At 39.9% G+C, this 19039-nt stretch overlaps 1 protein-coding gene across 1 annotated transcript; it reads right to left on the reverse strand.

The window, feature by feature from the left end:
• Positions 1-1804: 1804 nt before the first annotated feature.
• On the reverse strand, positions 1805-2367 carry LOC121459090 (coiled-coil-helix-coiled-coil-helix domain-containing protein 10, mitochondrial-like). Its single transcript, XM_041668599.1, has one exon. It carries the CDS (start codon positions 2365-2367, stop codon positions 1993-1995), a length of 375 nt encoding a protein of 124 aa, XP_041524533.1. The 3' UTR covers positions 1805-1992.
• Between the last annotated feature and the right edge of the window lie 16672 nt (positions 2368-19039).

The following is a 19039-nucleotide window of genomic DNA, read 5'->3' on the forward strand; positions in this document are numbered from 1 at the left end:
TCACCTTCAACACAGGACCCTGTCAATGAAGCATGATCTGCTGATTCAGGTAACCAGTGTACATAAAAAATTATCCTAGCTGGGCGATGGTGCCGCACGCCTTTAATCCCAGCACTCGGGAGGCAGAGGCAGGTGGATCTCTGTGAGTTCTAGACCAGCCTGGTCTGCAGAACTAGTGCCAGGACAGGCTCCAAAACCACAGAGAAACCCTGTCTCGAAAAACCAAAAAAAAAAAAAAAAAAAAAGAAAGAAATTATCCTGGAAATATCTTTGCCCTGTAACTCTCCTATCTGCCTAAATGTTTAGCCTGGCAAGGTGCTTGTTTCTATTTTAATTGTTCAAAGTGTAAAAGAAGCTTAAGGACAACAGCAAATGTGGAATCTGTCTAGCTGGCTCCTGTTTGACCAGTAGCCAGAAATTGATGTATACCATCATTAAAGAGGTTTTTATTTATTAATCCCCTAAGTGCATGAAGTGATTTCTCAATAGAAATGTTTATTAATTCTAGAACAGCTGCATTTCCATCCTGTTAGAAAAATAGTTTCTGAGACAAATTCTTATGTTGACTCAGGTGTCCTACACTTTAAAATTCCCCTAAAAATTGACTGTAAAACTTATCACTTTTAGAATTATTCATTTAAGTCATGTAGTTTACTCTCCAATGCAGTCACAGTAAAGGATGTGCATATGGAACATTCCTTCTGTCTTTAGACCAGAACAGGATGAATAGTTTATTGTGTACACTGCAGTGGAAAAAGTAGAGGCAATCAACTATTGAAGCTGCCATTATGAAAAAGGGTCTGGGGGCTGGAGAGATGGCTTAGAGGTTAAGAGCATTGCCTGCTCTTCCAAAGGTCCTGAGTTCAATTCCCAGCAACCACATGGTGGCTCACAACCATCTGGAATGAGGTCTGGTGCCCTCTTCTGGCCTGCAGGCTTAGACACAGACAGAATATTGTATACATAATAAATAAATAAATATTTTTTTAAAAAAGAAAAGAAAAGAAAAAGGGTCTGATTGTGGTAGGTTCAGTGAATTTGTAATTTCCCAGCATGTGTTATTAAGTTAATGCCATGTGAATGAATGCAGATCGTTTGTGTGGGAAGGTTATCTTGAGCCAATGAACATTGAATTTGCAATTAGGCCACTATACTCTGCAGATGTGGTTGATCTTGCTTGACACAATTATGTCAACTCAGAGATTTGAGAAACAGGCCATTGACTATCTCTTATTAATGACATCCCCTCTCTTATAGAAGGGCCTACTCTTTCAAAGTCAATATATGCTGTGAGCCGATTTGAATAGCTGCCATTACAAGATGGCATTTGGCCCCAGCCTCGCTTGATATATAACTCCATATTAGGGTTGCAGTTCTTCCACCGGAAAACAGGGTGAGTTGTTGTGATCTAGCTGCCCACACTTCCCCTCACCAGCAGGGGAACATCCTGGTCTGTAATTGACAAGGATGTTCCCCTGCTTTCTTTCCTGCCAGTGGGTCTCCAAAAAAGTAGTTAAAGTATCAAAGTATCAAAAGTTGTAGGCAGACTCCCTATATAAGCAGCTATAGTTCAGAGCTCCGAGCCCCTTGCTTTCTGCTCTCCCTACAACCAAGAGGCTCCAATAAAGCGTGATTTGAGAAGAACCCTCGTCTGGTGGCTGTTCCTTCCTGCTGGTCAGGGAGCTCGCCGCAAATATAGAAGGTTTTATTTAATCTTAAAAGTGCAGTATTTTTGTCATTTAAAAAATCACTTATTGGTGTCATTTTCAAATATTTTCTTTTTTTTGTTTGTTTTTTTTTTTTTAAGTAAACTCTTTAATTGAGCATGTATGTCTTTTGTTAATCTGTAGGGTGAGAATTACCCTCCTTACTCCCAGTACCAGGTACAATCTCTTCTTGGTCAGGTTGTCGGTGAGGGGTTAGGGTAAGTAAGAACAGGCCCATGGCCTCCTCAGGGCAGGGAGCTCAGACCGTGATTGTATTTGCACTGCTTCAGGGCCTCGCTGAAGCCCTCGCACAGGGTAGGTCACTCTGAGTGGTGGAGCAATCCAGGAACTGCTTGATCTCATAGGAGCAGGGCCCCATCTGTAGGGGGTAAGAGGCAGGACTGGCAGGGGCCTGCTGGACTGCAGGCTGAGCAGGCTCCGAGCTTCCCCCACTGAAGGCACTGGTCAGGGCATTTCCCATGACATGCCCTACAGCCGATCCCACAGCTACGCCAGCAGCGGTGGATGCCATCTGAGCCATAAGGCCCGGCTGGACCGAAGCGGCAGGTGCCAGGGTGGCCGCTGAGGGCGGTGGGTGCGTAGGAAGGTGGGCTGGGCAGCTGGCCGGCCTGGCAGCTGTGCTGCGACTTCCCCGAGGCATGACAGTGGTAGGACCAAGGAGGAGCAGAGAAATAAGCGTGGACCGAAGCAACCGCTCAGTGCAGGAACTAACGCAGGTGAAACCCAGATATTTTCTTTAAGTGTATTGCTTCTCTTGTCTCTGTTTTTGTTTTCCAACATTTCAAAGTTATTAATAGTTGCATTTTATTTCTTTCAAGTGATGTTGATTATTGATTTCTGTGTAGAGCAGTGTGCCCTATAGTTTAGGCTTGCCTCATGCTGTGTAATTGAGAATCATTTTGAACTCCTAATCAATCTTTCCTCTGCTGCCTAGTGCTGGGAAAACAGTCCTGTAACTCCTTACAGGTTTGACCTTGATTTGTCAATGAGAAAGAAAAATAGAGTAGTTAATGAGTGTCGGCTGATCTTTCTGGCTTTTATTGGGGACTTAGAAGCAGAGGGACCTGTGCAAAAGTTGAGCTCATTGACCAACTTGAAGCTGGTCAGAAAGACCACACACAGGGCAGAAACAAAAAGATTGGACTGAGGGTGAGAGCTTTCCTTCTTCAATAGAAGTTGAGATTAGCTATGTGGAATCAGGGAGTCAATTGTAGATGCCCTATGATTGACCTGATTGACCATTGTTTGCAGTCCACAGACCAGAGCAGTCAAGAATCTTGGAAAGGGACTGACCATATCTTTAAACCTAATTGCTCTATTTACAGAAGTTCATCTAAAATAGAAGATCTAGGTAAAATGTTGTGGCCCTGCTTAAAAGGACTGTTACTTTTCTGCATTAAGACATTCATCTTTAGAGAAAATATATGAGAAATATTTAATGTGCATGAATATAAATCCCTAGTCTCTGGAGCACATGACCATAAAGTGTGTTTCAAGTTTTCAAAATAATTTTTGAAATGAAAACTATGTCATATTTACATTCTCTTTGCTGCCTTCAAGTCCTAATATGCCTGGATTGTTTTCTAATTCATGGTCTGTTATTTCGACAACAGTTACAAAGTAACCACAGTTACACAGTAACAGTAATTACTTTATGAATGTGACTTTTTTTCCCAAAATTTCACATTTCTCACACAAGTTGATGGCTGTACTGGAAAGTAAGTGTGTAATGGAATGTAACCCAAAGGACGCTGCACTTTGGATGAGGAACAGGATGTGTGTGCTCTAGGAGAGTGGAATGATGTGTGCTAAATACAAAGTTTTTAAACTGGGGCTCTGTCTGCTGGGCAGGGAGGGCAGAACTGGAAAGGCTGTGCTGTCTTAGTCATTTGATCTCTGATCCTCCAGTAGAGGAGCTGCTAATATTGTGAGTCCCAGCTAGGAGGCCCTAGCCAATGAGGGAATTCTGGAAAGCATTGGCAATCAAGAGTACTAGTGGCAAATAGTTTGTGGGTTATTTCCATGACTCTCCTCTGCCTCTGTAGTAGGTACCTTTAAGGAAGACCACAAGCTATCCCATGCTGAGAGGGAGTGGTGAATAGAGCAGGTCTGTTGAACTGTTATTTCTGCTGTGACTTGGAAGAATCATGAGCCAGACTGTAGTTATGTTGGTCCACGTGGTTCATGCTGGCAGTGGCCCTTGTTCTCTGAGCCTCCTTGTGTGTAGATTTAGTGGAGAAGGGGAGACTCTGCAGCCCTGGAACGGAAGGATATGATGCTGGTTGTATCTATGTCCAGAGTATACGCACTGCTTTTGTTGTGCAGTGGGAAGAGAGATTAGAAAACTGAAGTTCTAATTTCTAGACTACTGAATATCTGAATATTGCTTTCCAATTTCAGGTTTCTGTTCTAAAGATTACAAATTGTTTAGGAACTGGTAGAGCAATACTTGAGTAGAATTCTGTTAATGTGATTCTGCCACTTGCCACAATGGTGTGATCCAGTGAAGCTTACCAGGGGACAAAAGGAGTTTCTGATGTGCAGAGATTTCTCAGGTGTGCATTATGTTAGCCAGCTAGATATGGCACAATCCACCAATTCTGCCATAATGCCTGTAGCAGGAAGCAGATTTTAAATCAGTTTTTAGGGTGTTTTGGGATTGGACATCGGTAGGACTGTGTTTACCTTCAACCAGAAGATAGCACAAGGATCTGGAGAGCTGTGGTAAGAGATCTTCTCTATTCACAAAGAGAACATCTATATCATGTGGCTGCATCTCAGAAGACAGATCAGTAACTGGGGGTCAGAAACAACAGTTTAAAGGTTACTTTGAGATATCTTTGTGAAAGTTGTACATTTTATGTTTATTTAATTTTTGTACACATATAACCAAAGATAACTGGGTAGTATTGACCAAGATCACACTTTTCTTTGCCTAAGTTTACTTTGGTTTTTGATTAAAAATTGACTACATATTCCTGCTTTTGTTCACAGCTCTTTCTCTTTAACACCTTTATTCTTTCATAAACATTGTACACATTCTTGATTGATGGATCTTTGTGTAAAATGCAGAAAGCATAGTATGTGAATTGGTATATGCTTTTTCTTTGTAATCTACAACTGAAATCTAATTTATTATTCACTTTCTTGAAAATGATGGACCTTCCCCAATTTTATTCAAAAAATTTCTTACATCATCAGTTCCTTAAGTTTGAGGTTTGGGGGATGTTTCTGTGCAGATTATTTTTTTCATCTTAGATGCCTACCTCTTTCCATTTCCTGGCATATCTGTGTGTTCCAGTTGTTGCTATCTTCACATTTGAGTCTTTGCTACTTAAACATTGATGTGATTAACACACAATCCCAATGAGCATTCTGAGCGTTTCCACTGTGAATGTTACTTTGTGATTAGCTTTCCTCTTATAAATTTTTGGACAAAGTTATTGAGTTGTATTCATTTAATGCTGCAAAATTATCTTACATATCATCTTAATTCTAATGCCTCATATTCCCAAAAATCATTTCTTTACTTCTTTATTTGTGTCTTGTTTTTCTTGTTTGTATTAATGTGAGAAAGACTTGGATAATTTGATAAAATTTATTATGTGTCTTGGCAGGTGGGTCAGCACATATTTTTTCCCTGTGGATGACCTAAGTTTAAACCTACATTCAAGTTTGCAGGTTAACAAATCTCTACTATTCCCAATCCAAGAGATCTGACAATCATTTTTTGCATATCACAGGCATTTTGTCTCATGCACAAACATATTCAAAAAATAGGAATAACCTTGCTTTCAAATTTTTTTTGTGATTTATAAAGCAGTCAGAGTAAAGCAAGTTATTTCACATATACAGTGATTCTTTAAAAATCTGTTCTCTTGAAATTTCATTTAAAACGTTTATAGTTCCTCACTCTGATACAGACTTAGAGGCAATCACCAATTGTAGGAAATGAAATCGTGTCTAAGTGATCCTAACAGACATCATTTTCTTTATCATAAGAGAATGAGATCCTTTTAGTAATCAAAACTATTTCCAAAAAGCAAAAATATCAGAAGGCATCCAGTGAATCTTGTGAATTTTGGTGGAAGAGCTGATCTTACCCAACCCTTTTTTTTGTTATTTTACCATTACCATAAGAGGAGAGAACAGAAGAGGAGAGAACTGGAGTGTACAGGATGAATGATGGCCAGTGATTTTTCTGGAGTTCGATTTTGACTAGAATCTTGTAGTTCTTGTTTAAGGGACCATAACATGTATTCATAGATCTGTCTTTGTTGTTTTGGCATTGGTGCCATCTATGTTGATTTTATGGACAATAATCTAATTATATCATTAAAATTTCAAAAAATGACAGACCTTCATCAATTTGTATTCAGAATATTTCCTCTGCTATCAGTTCCTTAAGTTTTTGTTTTGAATAGTTTCTGTGGAGTGACAGTTTTAGTTTTCTCTTCTTGATATTAGATCCTTATCTCCTTCCATTTTCTGGAATATCTGTGTTTTCCATTTGTTGTTATCTTCATGTTTAGGTCATTGCTGGTTAAGTGATTGACAGGAATAATACATTATGTTTTTGGTTATTTAAAACATTTTCATATAATATTGGCTATGTGTGATAATTAGCCTCAGCTGTCAACAAGACAAAGCCTTGGGTCATCTGAGGAATTATCAATTGAGTATCAGTCATCAGAGATCAGAATGTCTGATTTCTGCCTGAAAGTGATTATGTTGATTGATGATTGATGTTGGAAGAAGACTCTTTCACTGAGTTGGCAATGTCTCTAAGCAAGTGGACCTGGGCTGATTAAGGGGGCTAGGACAAAACAGTTACAAAGCACAAGAGAAAACCAGGAAACAATGGTTCCACATGTTTTGCCTCCAGTGACTAACTTGAGTTTCCATCCTAATATCCCCACAGTGGTGGACTCTGACTTAGGGGGTAACAAACAAATAAACCTATCCATTACCAGAGTTGCTTTAGGTTAGATAATTTAATTACAGGAACAAAGAAGAAAGTTGGAATAAAAATCGTACCATAAAAGTGGTTTTGTTGCTGCAATGGACTTGGGAATATTGACTGTGGAAGAATTGTCAAGCTAACAGGACTTTAGATGGCAAAAGTCATAGAAAACTCTACACAGCTTAGCTGACTGTCGTTGTAGGACCTGAAAGACAGGAGCGTTGAGGGTAGTGGCAGGCAGTGGAGGTCAAGGTTATAGGATTTTAGTGGGCAAAGAACTCTGCAGGGAACAAAGGAGTTGGATTGGACCATCTACTGTGAGAGACATGTGTCTTAGTTATTTCACATTAATATCCATGGCTCCCGGGGCATACTGCCTTTCAGTTGCTGACATGGTGATGCACTCCCTCTAGCAGTGAGTCATTCAGGCTAATCTGTGTTTCTCTAAGTGTTCCCTTAGTGGTCAAGGAAGTATGGAAGTTCAACAGGATGCTTGGTCTGGGACAATAATCTTGTATTCCCTGTATAGCTTGTAGTCTTCATGATGTCATGGCAACTACACTGTATTGGTCTTGGAAATTTTTATTAACTTCTATTTCTGCTAAATGTATAAAATGTCTGACTGCTCTCAATAAACAGTCATAGCTTTATCTTGTTGTGGACTCTCCAGTCTAAGCCCGGCTTCATCACTTTTGGCTCTATTATGTGATGTTGGCCTGGTAAGTAAATGCAGAATCTTTTTTTTTTTCTTTTTCTTTTTTTTAAAGATTTATTTATTTATTATGAATACAGTGTTCTGTCTGCACACATGCCTGCAGGCCAGAAGAGGGCACAGGATCTCATTACAGATGGTTGTGAGCCACCATGCAGTTGCTGGGACCTCCGGAAGAGCAGTTGGTGCTCTTAACCTCTGAGCCATCTCTCCAGCCATAAACGCAGATTCTTAAAATATTTCATAACAACATTTAATTAGAGATTATTTGTGTGATATTTTGGCCCCCAAACCTATCTGAATTATTCCGTGTCCCAAGAATAAAAGTACTAGGAAGTTTCAGATGGTAGTCCAGTGGTGAAAAAGAGACAGGGATTTTCAAGGATTTTAGCACCATTAAAGGAAGGCCCTTGCTGTGCATTTAAAGTTTAGGATGGTAACCTGAGACTCTATCCAGCTATGCCCTTAATTTATAGATGGAATATAGAAAGTATTTCCTTGTCTCATGTTGGAGGGAGGCCACTTGGCCGCTTGTTTCCCAGCTGCCCAGATCCCAAAAATAACCACACAAAAACTGTATCAATTAAATCACTACTTGGCCCATTAATCTTAACTTCTTTTTGACTAACTCTTACATATTAATTTTACCCATCTCCATTAATCTGTGTATCACCACAAGTTCGTGGCCTAATGGCAAATTTCAGCACATCTATCTCTCATGGGGGATCTATGGCATATCCTGACTCCACTCTTCTTTCTCCCCTCATTCAGTCCAGTTCTTCCTGCCTGCCTAAGTTCTGCCCTATCAGCAGGCCAAGGCAGTTTCTTTATTCATTAATGGTAATCACAGCATTCAGAGGGCACTCCCACATCAGTCTCAGAAGCAGCATCATACAGAGCCTACAGCAAATTTAGTCCAAGCTAAAGGTAATCTCAGGATTACCTATGATTTACTGATTCTGGAAACAAGAAAGATGCAAAATGTAAAGGTCATGGATTCTTCTTCTGTGGTCTGTTCATCACAATTGTAGCCGTGTATGATTGGAGATTCAAAGCCCTAGTGAAGAGACTGTGGGAGTTCATTGCATTAAGTGTTGAAGATGAAGCTAGGTTACATTTGAGACAACAGGATGTTGTAATTTCCAAGCTATGAGACAGCTGGCATGGAGGTCTGCATATGAGGGATGGAAGTTGCAATGGAGTAAGATATATGAGAAGTTGCAGGGGTTGTGTAATAATTTGATCTTTATTTGATAATCAGCTTTATAGTCAGAGATCAAACCTAGCCATTAGCTGAACAAAATATCATAGAGGTTTTGAGAACTGTGAATTGGTAAGAGACAGGAAGTAGACAGGTGGGGCCGGGAGATCTTTCTCTCTTTACATGGAGGAGGTCGGAGTCACTGGTGGTGCTCTGCTGCTTCTCTGATCTCTCAGGTTCATACCCCCATATCTGACTCCGGAGTTTTATTGATAAAGATTAATTAGATTAACACTTCATCAGGCATCTTAAAATACATGCTCAGTTAATGAAAGGGGGTAATTTAGGCCCACAGAGATAAGTTCCAGAATAGATTATTAACTTTAAAAGTTAGTGTATACTGTAAACCAACTTAGACATCGAGTCTCATGGACTGAACAACTACTGAATTCTTCACTTGATCATAGACAAAAGGTTGAGAGGCAATATACTGGATTTTTCTAATTTTCATTGGTAAGCAGCTATTGTTAGACAACCTGGACCGGAGCCTGTGACACATTCTAATAGCGCACTTTCATCTTAAATGGTGAGATTCACTCTACCAGTCTGGTTCCTGTAGAGAATTTTGAATAATGCAGCTGCATATTTTTATGCATCAGTCCATGGATGAAGAGGTGCTGGCTAACAACAGTGCTGATAAAATAATGCTTCCTGGCTTCATTATTCTCTGCATATTCAAATTTCCATATTGCTCTGAATTTCAGGAGTAAAACTAATAAAACAGAGGAGCTGTCATCCAGCCATCAGAAGGGAGAAAGATCTTGTTTAAGATCAGGTTTTTGCTTTTCTCTCATGCTTGTTTCAAATTACTGAAAACCAGGTAAAATACCTTCAGTTCATCCAATCTCAGTGTGAAGTCCCAGCAAAAACATCTCCTTTTTTGACCTGAAAATTCTCTTTGTTTGTTAATATTCTGGGCTTTCTTCTAACTGTTCTACAGGGAATTACCCCACCTATCTAGCACAGTCCACTGTACAAGCTAGCTAGCCATGTTGTGTTCAGGAGGAAAAAGGAAAAGTTCTAATGGAGTGCATGATTATGACAGTGTCTGATTTAGAGCCAGGGGCAAGTGCTATTGAAATGCATATTTTGGGAGATCTAGAAAAGATCTTTGGGGGCGAAAGGAATGGCCAAGAACCACCATGCTGTGTTTTTAAGCACAGTATAGCCTTATGGGAGGTGTACTTGTCACTCAGTCCTAACTACCAATTGTGCCTTCCTGGTGCCCTGCCAGTCAGAAGTGGTACAGGGCTCTTCTAGGCACGTGTCTTCAAACTTGGCTTTGAAGAGGAGCTGGCACCACCGGTTTGCTGTGTTGTGGTGCAGTAGCTGCTGCATGGAGATGATGAGCTGAGAGCTTTTTTGAGCTGATGAACCACAGCATGGTGAGCAAGGGAATGCTGTCTCCAGATGGGGAGGAGCAGAGGGTGAGGTGTGGGAGACACTATGGTACATCCTCCCTGGATCTGTGGAAACCTGCTGTCATATTATCTGTATTATCAATTTCCACATGGTCCCTCCTAACTCATGGAACTAGGGGCAATCCTCTGAATAACTGCTCTGTAGCTAAATCTGCTTAGAGAATTGGGAGCAGGAAGCTGTGTGTACAAACATATTTATTGTCAACTTCAACATGCTTGATGCATTCATGGAAATAAGTTCCCTAACTGGAAAGGCCTAGTTTTTCCAGCATCATCTTGATATTGAGCACTTTGCATTCAACCTTTACACATAAGCTCCATTTAAATTTACATTTGTGGTGGTTATCAAAGACATCTTGTGTTGGGAGGCACTCCACTATTCTATTATAATGTAAAAGAGCAGAATTGGTGATATAGAGGATTTACCAATGCTCAGGAAACAGTCAAGCCTCACAAAGTAGAATTTAGCTGAGGGAGGACTGCTGCTAAATCATGCAGAAGCTAATAATATGCTAATCAGGGTTGGTGGAGACTCTGAAACTTTGGTACCCATTGTTCAACAGAATTGTTAAGATATTTGTCTCCAAACCATTACAAAGAAGCCATCACTCATTTAAATAAGTCACTGGCCCATCCCAATACCAAAGAACAGGCCTTTAACAAGCTGCTCAAGAGGCATTGCAGGGTCCCAACCAAACTTAAAGCTGGTGAGCCATAAAGTTCCTGTTTTCTTTTTGAAAAAGGCATACTTAGGCCAGATAGGCAACGTGACACCCGGTGACATATATTTGAAATGTAAAACACTGTTGTGTGAGCACTGGCCTGATCAATCAAAGCTTTCATTTAAGCCCTCAGGCAGGGAGAATAGATATTCTTAGGAGACCTACTAACAGTCTGGGACCTAAGCCTTGAGAGATTCCTGATTTATTGATAATAAAACATAATTCCTTCTCTAAAACCAGGGACATGCTTTGAAGCTGGTAATGGTCTGGTGCCAAGCAAGTTCTTTGTGGAGGGGTTCTTCAGATCTTTGGCACCCAACTCTTGAGAACCATAAGAAGCTATGGCTCACAGTCCCAAGGCTACTCTACACTTCCTGAAGTTCTTTGAGATACCCATGTTCCCCTTTGTAGAATTGTTTGACCAACCTCATCATAAATTTGTCACATTGTTTGATAGTTTCTACTGACTTCTTTTAATTTCCCCATTTCCATTCATTTCCTCCATAGAAGTATACAACATACAAGATGCTTCTCTTCTTCTCTTTTATTTATTTATTTATTTATTATTTTTGCTTTGTTTTGCTTTTCATGACATGGTTTCTGTGTAGGACTGACTTGACTCTCCTAGACTGTCCTGACTGTTCTAGAACTCACTCTGTACACCATGCTTGACTCAACCTCTCAGAGATTACTTGGCTTTGCCTCTTAAGTCTTGGGATTAAAAGCATGTGCCGCCATTGCTTGGCAAGTTGTTGTTTTCTTAGGAAGCATACAAAGCATAGGGTATATCTTCTCCAAGACCTCCCCACCCTAGCTTTTATCTTTTTTACATTTTACATTTCCTATCTTTCTCATCCCCTCTTACCATCACCTCAGAATTCTGTCAGTGAAGAATGATAAGTTGTTTCAGGTCATTCTTTTTTTTTTTCACTTTTTTTGAGACAGGGTTTCTCTGTGGTTTTGGAGCCTGTCCGGGAAAGGTAATTCTTATACTTAAGAAATTATTCTGAGAATCTCTTCGCTGTGAAACTTTCCCATCTGCTTAAATGTATAGCCTGACAAGTTGTCTCTTACTATTTTAATTGTTCAAAGACTTTTTTATAGAGTTTTGGAATCATTTATATACATTATCATATCATCAGCAAATAACCAAAATTTGACTTCTTCCTTTCCAATTTAAATCTCCTTGATCTCCTTTTGTTGTCTTATTGCTTTTTCTAAGACTTCAAGAACTATGTTGAAGAGATATTGAAAGAGCAGACAGCCTTCTCATGCCTGATTTTAGTGGAATCACTTTGAGTTTCTCTCCATTTAATTTTGTTAGCTGTTGACTTGCTGCATATTGCTTTTATTATATTTAGATATGATCCTTGTATCCCTAATCTCTCCAAGACCTTTATCATGAAGGGGTGCTGAATTTTGTCAAATGGTTTTTCCACATCTAATGAAATGATCATATGTTTTTTTTTATTTCACTTTATTTATATGATGGATTTTTATATGTTGAACCAGCCCTGCATCTCTGGGATGAAGCCTACTTGGTCATGATGGATGATTTTTTTTTATGTGTTCTTAGATTCGGTTTGCCAGAATTTTATTGAGAATTTTGCATCAATGTTCATGAGTGAGATTGGTCTGTAATTCTCTGTCTTAGTTGAGTCTTTGTTCGGTTTTGGTATCAGGTTAACTGTAGCTTCATAAAAGAGTTTGGCAGTGAGTCTTCTGTTCCTATTATGTGGAACACTTTGAGGAGTATAGGTAATAGTTCTTCTTGGAAGTTCTGGTAGAATTCTGCACTAAAACCATCCGGCCATGGACATTTTTTGGTTGGGAGGTTTTTGATGACAGCTTCTATCTCCTTGTGGTTTTTAGGTCAATTTAAATTGCTCAACTGGTCTTGACTTAATTTTAGTAGTTAGTATCTATCTAAAAAATTGTCTATTTCTTTTACATTTTCCAATTTTGTGGAGTACATGTTTTTGTAGTATGACCTAATGATTCTCTGAATTTTCTCAGTGTCCATTGTTATGTCCCCTTTTTATTTATGCTTTTGTTAATTTGGATGTTCTCTCTCTGCCTTTTGATTAGTTTGGATAAGGATTTGTCAATCTTGTTGATTTTGTCAAAGAACAAGCTCGTTGTTTTATTAATTTTTGTATAGTTTTCTATCTTTCTATTTTGTTGATTTCAGCCCTCATTTCTTTTTTATTTCCAGTCTTCTTCTCCTCCTGCATGAGTCTGCTTCTTGTGTTTCTAGAGCTTTCAGGCATGCTGTTAGGTCACTGATGTGAGATTTCACCATATTCTTTATGTGGCCAGTTAGTACTATTAAATTTCCTCTTAGCACTGCTTTCATAGTGTCCCATTGATTTGGATATGCTTTGCCTTCATTTTCCTTGAATTCAGGAAAGGTTTTAATTTCTTTTTTAATTTCTTCCTTGATCCAGGGGTGGATCAGTAGTTGACTGTTCAGTTTCCATGCATTTGTAGGGTTTCTGGGAGTAGTATTGTTGTTGAATTCTAACTTTACTCCGTGGTGATCTAATAAGAACCAGTGGATTACTCCAGTTCCTTTGTATCCGTGGGTGTTTGAATCATTACCGAGAATGTGATAAATTTTAGAGATGGGCCATGAGGTGCTGAGAAAAAGGTATATTCTTTTTTTGTTTGTGTGCAATGTTGTATAAATGTCTGTTAAGTCTATTCGATATATTACATATATTAGTTCTCTTATTTCTCTGTTAAGTTTTTGTCTGGTTGATCTGTCCATTATTGAGAGAGGAGTGTTGAAATCTTCTACTATTAGTGTGTGGGATTTGATGTGTGATTTAAGTTTTAGTAATATTTCTTTTACCTATGTGGGTGCTCTTGCATTAGGAGCATAGATATTCAGGATTGAGACTTCATCTTGATGAATTGCTCCTGTAATGAGTATAAAATGTCCTTCACGCCGGGCGATGGTGGCGCACGCCTTTAATCCCAGCACTCGGGAGGCAGAGGTAGGCGGATCTCTGTGAGTTCGAGACCAGCCTGGTCTACAGAGCTAGTTCCAGGACAGGCTCCAAAGCCACAGAGAAACCCTGTCTCGAAAAACCAAAAAAAAAAAAAAAATGTCCTTCACCATCTCTTCTGATGGATATTAGCTTGAAATCAATTTTGTTAGATATTATGTAAGCCACTCCCACTTATTTCTTAGGTCTATTTGATTGGAAAACCTTTTCCTAACCCTTTATTCTAAGGTAGTTTCTGTCTTTGAGGTTGAGGTATGCTTCTAAAAGAGCAGAATGCTGGATCCTGTTCTTGTACCCATTCTTTTAGCCTGAGTCCTTTTATAGGTGGATTGAGACCACTGATATTAAGTGATATTAATGACTAGTGGTTGTTAGCTCCTGTTATCTTTTGGTAGTAGTGTTAGTATGTTTCTCTTCTTTGGGTTATGCTGGGGTGGATTATCAGAAGTCTGTGTTATTGTGGGTGTAGTTAGCATCATTGGTTGAGGTTTTCTTTCTAGTACTCTCTGTAAGGCTGGGTTTGTGGATATATATTGTTTAAACTTGATTTTGTCATTGAATACCTTGTTTTCTCCTTCAATGGAGAATTAATGCTTTACTGAATATAGTAGTCTGGGCTTGCATCCATGGTCTCTTAGTTTCTGCAGCACATATATCCAGCACCTTCTGGCTTTCATGGTTTCCAATTAGAAGTCAGGTGTAATTCTTATAGTTTTACCTGTATATGTTACTTTACCTTTTTCCTTTGCAGCTCTTAATATTATTTCTTTGTTCTGTATGGTTTGTGCTTTGATTATTATATGGTAAGTGGGTTTTTTTTAATCCAGTCTGTTTAGTGTTCTGTAAGCTTCTTGCACTTTCATAGTGATATCTTTCTTTAGGTTGGGAACATTTTCGCCTATAAATATTTGAATATAATTTCTGTGCCTTTGACCTGGAGTTCGTCTCACTCTTCTTTTTTTTTTAATTGAGAAAAAGAGAAAAAAAAAAACAAGTTTCCACCTCCTCCCAGCCTCCCATTCCCTCCCCCTCCTCCCACCCTTCTCCCCCTCCCCCCACTCCTTTCCCTCTCCAGTCCAAAGAGTCTTCAGGGTTTTCTGCCCTGTGGTAAGTCCTAGGTCCTCCCCCCTCCGTCCATATCCAGGAAGGTGAACATCCAAACTGGTTATGCTCCCACAAAGCCAGCACATTAAGCAGGATCAAAACCCCACGCCATTGTCCTTTGCGTCTCATCAACCCTCATTGTTCGCCATGTTCAGAGAGTCCAGTTTTATCCCATGCTTTTTCAGTCACAGTCCAGCTGGCCTTGGTGAGCTCCCAATAGATCAGCCCCACTGTCTCAGTGGGTGGGTGCACCCCTCGTGGTCCCGACTTCTTTGCTCATGTTCTCCCTCCTTCTGCTCCTCATTGGGACCTTGGGAGCTCAGTCCAGTGCTCCAGTGTGGGTCTCTGTCTCTATCTCCATCCATCACCAGATGAAGGTTCTATGATGATATGCAAGATATTCGTCAGTATTGCTCTAGGATAGGGTCACTTCAGGTTCCCTATCCTCAGCTGCCCCAGGAACTAAATGGGGACCTTGGCTTGGGCACCTGGGAGCCACTCTAGGGTCAGGTCTCTTGCCAACCCTAAAGTGGCTCCCTTAACTAAGAATTGTGGTTCCGTGCTCCCCTGTCCAAACTTCCTTTATCCCAATCCTCCTGTTTCCCCAAAGACCCCCCTCCTTCCCTTCTAACTTTTCTATCCCCATCTCCCCTTACCCCCATCCCACCCCACCCCCAAGATCTCAATTTTCTCCCCGGCAATTTTGTCTACTTCCCTTAGCCAAGAGGATAACTATATGTTTTTCCTTGGGTTCCCCTTCTTACTTAGCTTCTTTAGATTCACCTATTGTAGACTCCGTGACCCTAGAAACCAATTATGAGTGAGTACATTCCATGTTCATCTTTTTGGGTCTGGGATACCTCACTCAGGATAGTGTTTTCTATTTCCATAAAACTCGAGAAGTCATTGTTTTTTACCGCTGAGTAGTACTCTAATGTGTATATATTCCATACTTTCTTCATCCATTCTTCCATTGAAGGGCATCTAGGTTGTTTCCAGGTTCTGGCTATTACAAATAATACTGCTATGAACATAGTTGAACAAATGCTTTTGTCATATGATAGGGCATCTCTTGGGTATATTCCCAAGAGTGGTATTGCTGGGTCCAGGGGTCGGTTGATCCCGAATTTCCTGAGAAACCGAAACACTGACTTCCACAGTGGTTGCACAAGATTGCATTCCCACCAGCAATGGATGAGGGTACCCCTTCCTCCACAGCCTCTCCAGCAAAGGCTATCCTTGGTGTTTTTGACTTTAGCCATTCTGACAGGTATAAGATGATATCTCAAAGTTGTTTTGATTTGCAATTCCCTGATTGATAAGGAAGTTGAGCACGACCTTAAGTGTCTTTGGCCATTTGAACTTCTTCTGTTGAGAATTCTCTGTTCAGATCAGTGCCCCATTTTTTAATTCGGTTAATTAGCCTTTTTAAGTCTAGTTTCTTGAGTTCTCTATATATTTTGGAGATCAGACCTTTGTCAGTTGCGGGGTTGGTAAAGATCTTCTCCCAGTCAGTGGGTTGCCTTTGTGTCTTAGTGACAGTGTCCTTTGCTTTACAGAAGCTTCTCAGTTTTAGTAGGTCCCATTTATTCAATGTTGCCCTTAAAGTCTGTGCTTCTGGGGTTATACATAGGAAGCGATCTCCTGTGCCCATCTGTTGTAGGGTATTTCCCACTTTCTCTTCTATCATTTTCAGTGTGTTCGGGCTGATATTGAGGTCGTTAATCCATTTGGACTTGAGTTTTGTGCACGGTGATAGATATGGGTCTATTTTCATTCTTCTACAGGTTGACATCCAGTTGTGCCAGCACCATTTGTTGAAGATGCTTTCTTTCTTCCGTTGTATACTTTTAGCTCCTTTATCAAAAATGAGGTGTTCATAGGTTTGTGGGTTAAAATCCGGGTCTTCTATACGATTCCATTGGTCAACTTCTCTGTTTTTATGCCAGTACCACACTGTTTTCATTACTGTAGCTCTGTAATAGAGTTTGAAGTCAGGGATGGTAATGCCTCCAGAAGATCCTTTATTGTATAGGGTTGTTGTGTGTGGTACACACCTTTAATCCCAACACTTGGTAGGCAGAGGGAGATAGACCTCTGTGACTTCAAGGTGTGGTAGCACACGCCTTTAATCCCAATGCCTGGGAGGCAGAGACAGGCAGATCTCTGAGAGTTCAATGACAGCCTGGTCTACAGAGTTACTTCAGGTCAAAGATACAGAGAACCTGTCTCAAAAAGCAAAAAGTTAAAAGTAAAAATAAACAAAATAGAGGTTAAAACAAAGCGTACAAAGATGGAAAATACACAGAGACTTTTGATACTGTATGCTATTATGCTCTCTTTGAATTGTTTAAATGCTGAGGAAGGAGAAACAGATGCTAAAAGATATTTATTTATAAATACTGCTGAACTAATCCAACATAGATATTATGAATTTGGATCTAAGGATATGATACTTTGGAAAGGAGTTTCTTATTTTGTTTTCACAGAGGATGAGACGCTGTTCATTTCTTCTATTCCGATTTGGTATGATGGACCACGCCCTCCTGAAGGGTTGCAGTGAACATCTTCAGAAAATTGCTTCGCTCAACTGCCAACTGAGATGAAACTAGCACACAGGTTATACCATGAAAGACCTAATTAACGACGCCCCCATTCAGCAGGAAGCAGTTTGGAGAGAAAAAACTGCGCCCATGTTCCCAAATATGGTTTATAAACATTCTTTTACATTTAAAGGGGGATATGATATAGATATGAATAATTTGCATTAGTATAGATTTTGCTTTATTGATAGAGATTTAAGGTCAATTTTGTTATATGTATAAGTGTTTCTGATTTTGATTAAGGTATTGTGATTGTGTAGTTCATTTAAATATGTACTGCATAATTAAGAAATAGGTTGTTAATGGATAATCATTGATAATAGTAAAGCTTGTAGTCATGTTAATTAGATTTTCTAGATATATAGAGATATATTTTAGATAGACATTCTTCATGTCTTTCAAAGATTACAGAATAGGACATTTAATGTTTTAATAACTGAGGACTTTTCATGACAATGAGACACTCTGCTCCTGGCAGCACCAATCTACTTCAAGAGGAAGATGGGCATCAAAGAGGCACCTTATGGAGTTTGATAGCCATTTGGGCAAGAAACTGCTCTTGCCTGGACTATTGCATAAACTGGACACAGAGAACCCGCAGAGAGAGGACTACTGAACTTGCCTAAGGTGAGAGGATCTTTCGGGGTTCCTGATTCATTTTGAAAGAGTCTGTGAGACATTCTGCAGGACACAACAGATAGTGACTGAACTGACTTTGAATTTTCCTGCTTTATGGAAATGTCTGCTGGATACCATGGGCCTGAAGGCTGAAGATGGATGCCCCAACGGTACAAAAGAACTTTGGGTGACTGTCCAGGCAGCGAGGTGTCTTTGTCATTTCTAGAGTTTGAAGTTTCTTAGTTCTTGTTTACTTAGGTAATATTATATCTTTCTGGAGTCTTTGATGGAGTTAAGAATAGTTATAGTTTTCCTTAGTTATGATAAAGATTATTGTAACTTTTACTTGATAACTGTTTTGTTATATGTAATTTTGCTATGTTAAAGCCTTTTTTTTTGTTTAAACCGAAAAAGGGGAAATGATGGAGGAAGGTCATTGGCTAATAAAGGCATTGCCCTGGCCCATTTTATTGGTTAGAAGTTAGGTGGGAGGAGTAAACAGAGCAGAACGCTGGGAGGAAGAGGAAGTGAGCTCAGAGACTCCACAGCTCTCTCGGGAGCAGACGCCTCAGAGAGAGACGCCATGCTCCTGGCTCCTGGGCAGACGCACGCTATGAAGCTCCGACCCAGGATGGACTAGGCTAGAATCTTCCCGGTAAGACCAGTTCTCACAGATTATTAGAGATGGGTTGATCGGGATAACAGGATTAGCCAGTAAGGGCTAGGGCTAAAGGGCCAAGCAGTGATTAAAAGAATACAGTGTCTGTAATTATTTTGGGCATAAGCTAGCCGGGCAGGCGGCCGGGGGTGCTGAGAACGCAGCCCTGCCGCCCCTATTACTACATAGGATTGTTTTGGCTATCCTGGGTTTTTTGTTTTTCCATATAAAGTTGATTA

The sequence above is a fragment of the Microtus oregoni genome, unplaced genomic scaffold (assembly GCF_018167655.1).
Source record: "Microtus oregoni isolate MIOR12 unplaced genomic scaffold, Mior012 000018F_ref0000195, whole genome shotgun sequence".
In the NCBI taxonomy this organism is placed as follows: domain Eukaryota; kingdom Metazoa; phylum Chordata; class Mammalia; order Rodentia; family Cricetidae; genus Microtus; species Microtus oregoni.

Coding starts and splice junctions, on each gene's coding strand:
- LOC121459090 (XM_041668599.1), bottom strand. CDS start 2,367: ATGCCTCGGGGAAGTCGCAGCACAGCTGCCAGGCCGGCCAGCTGCCCA.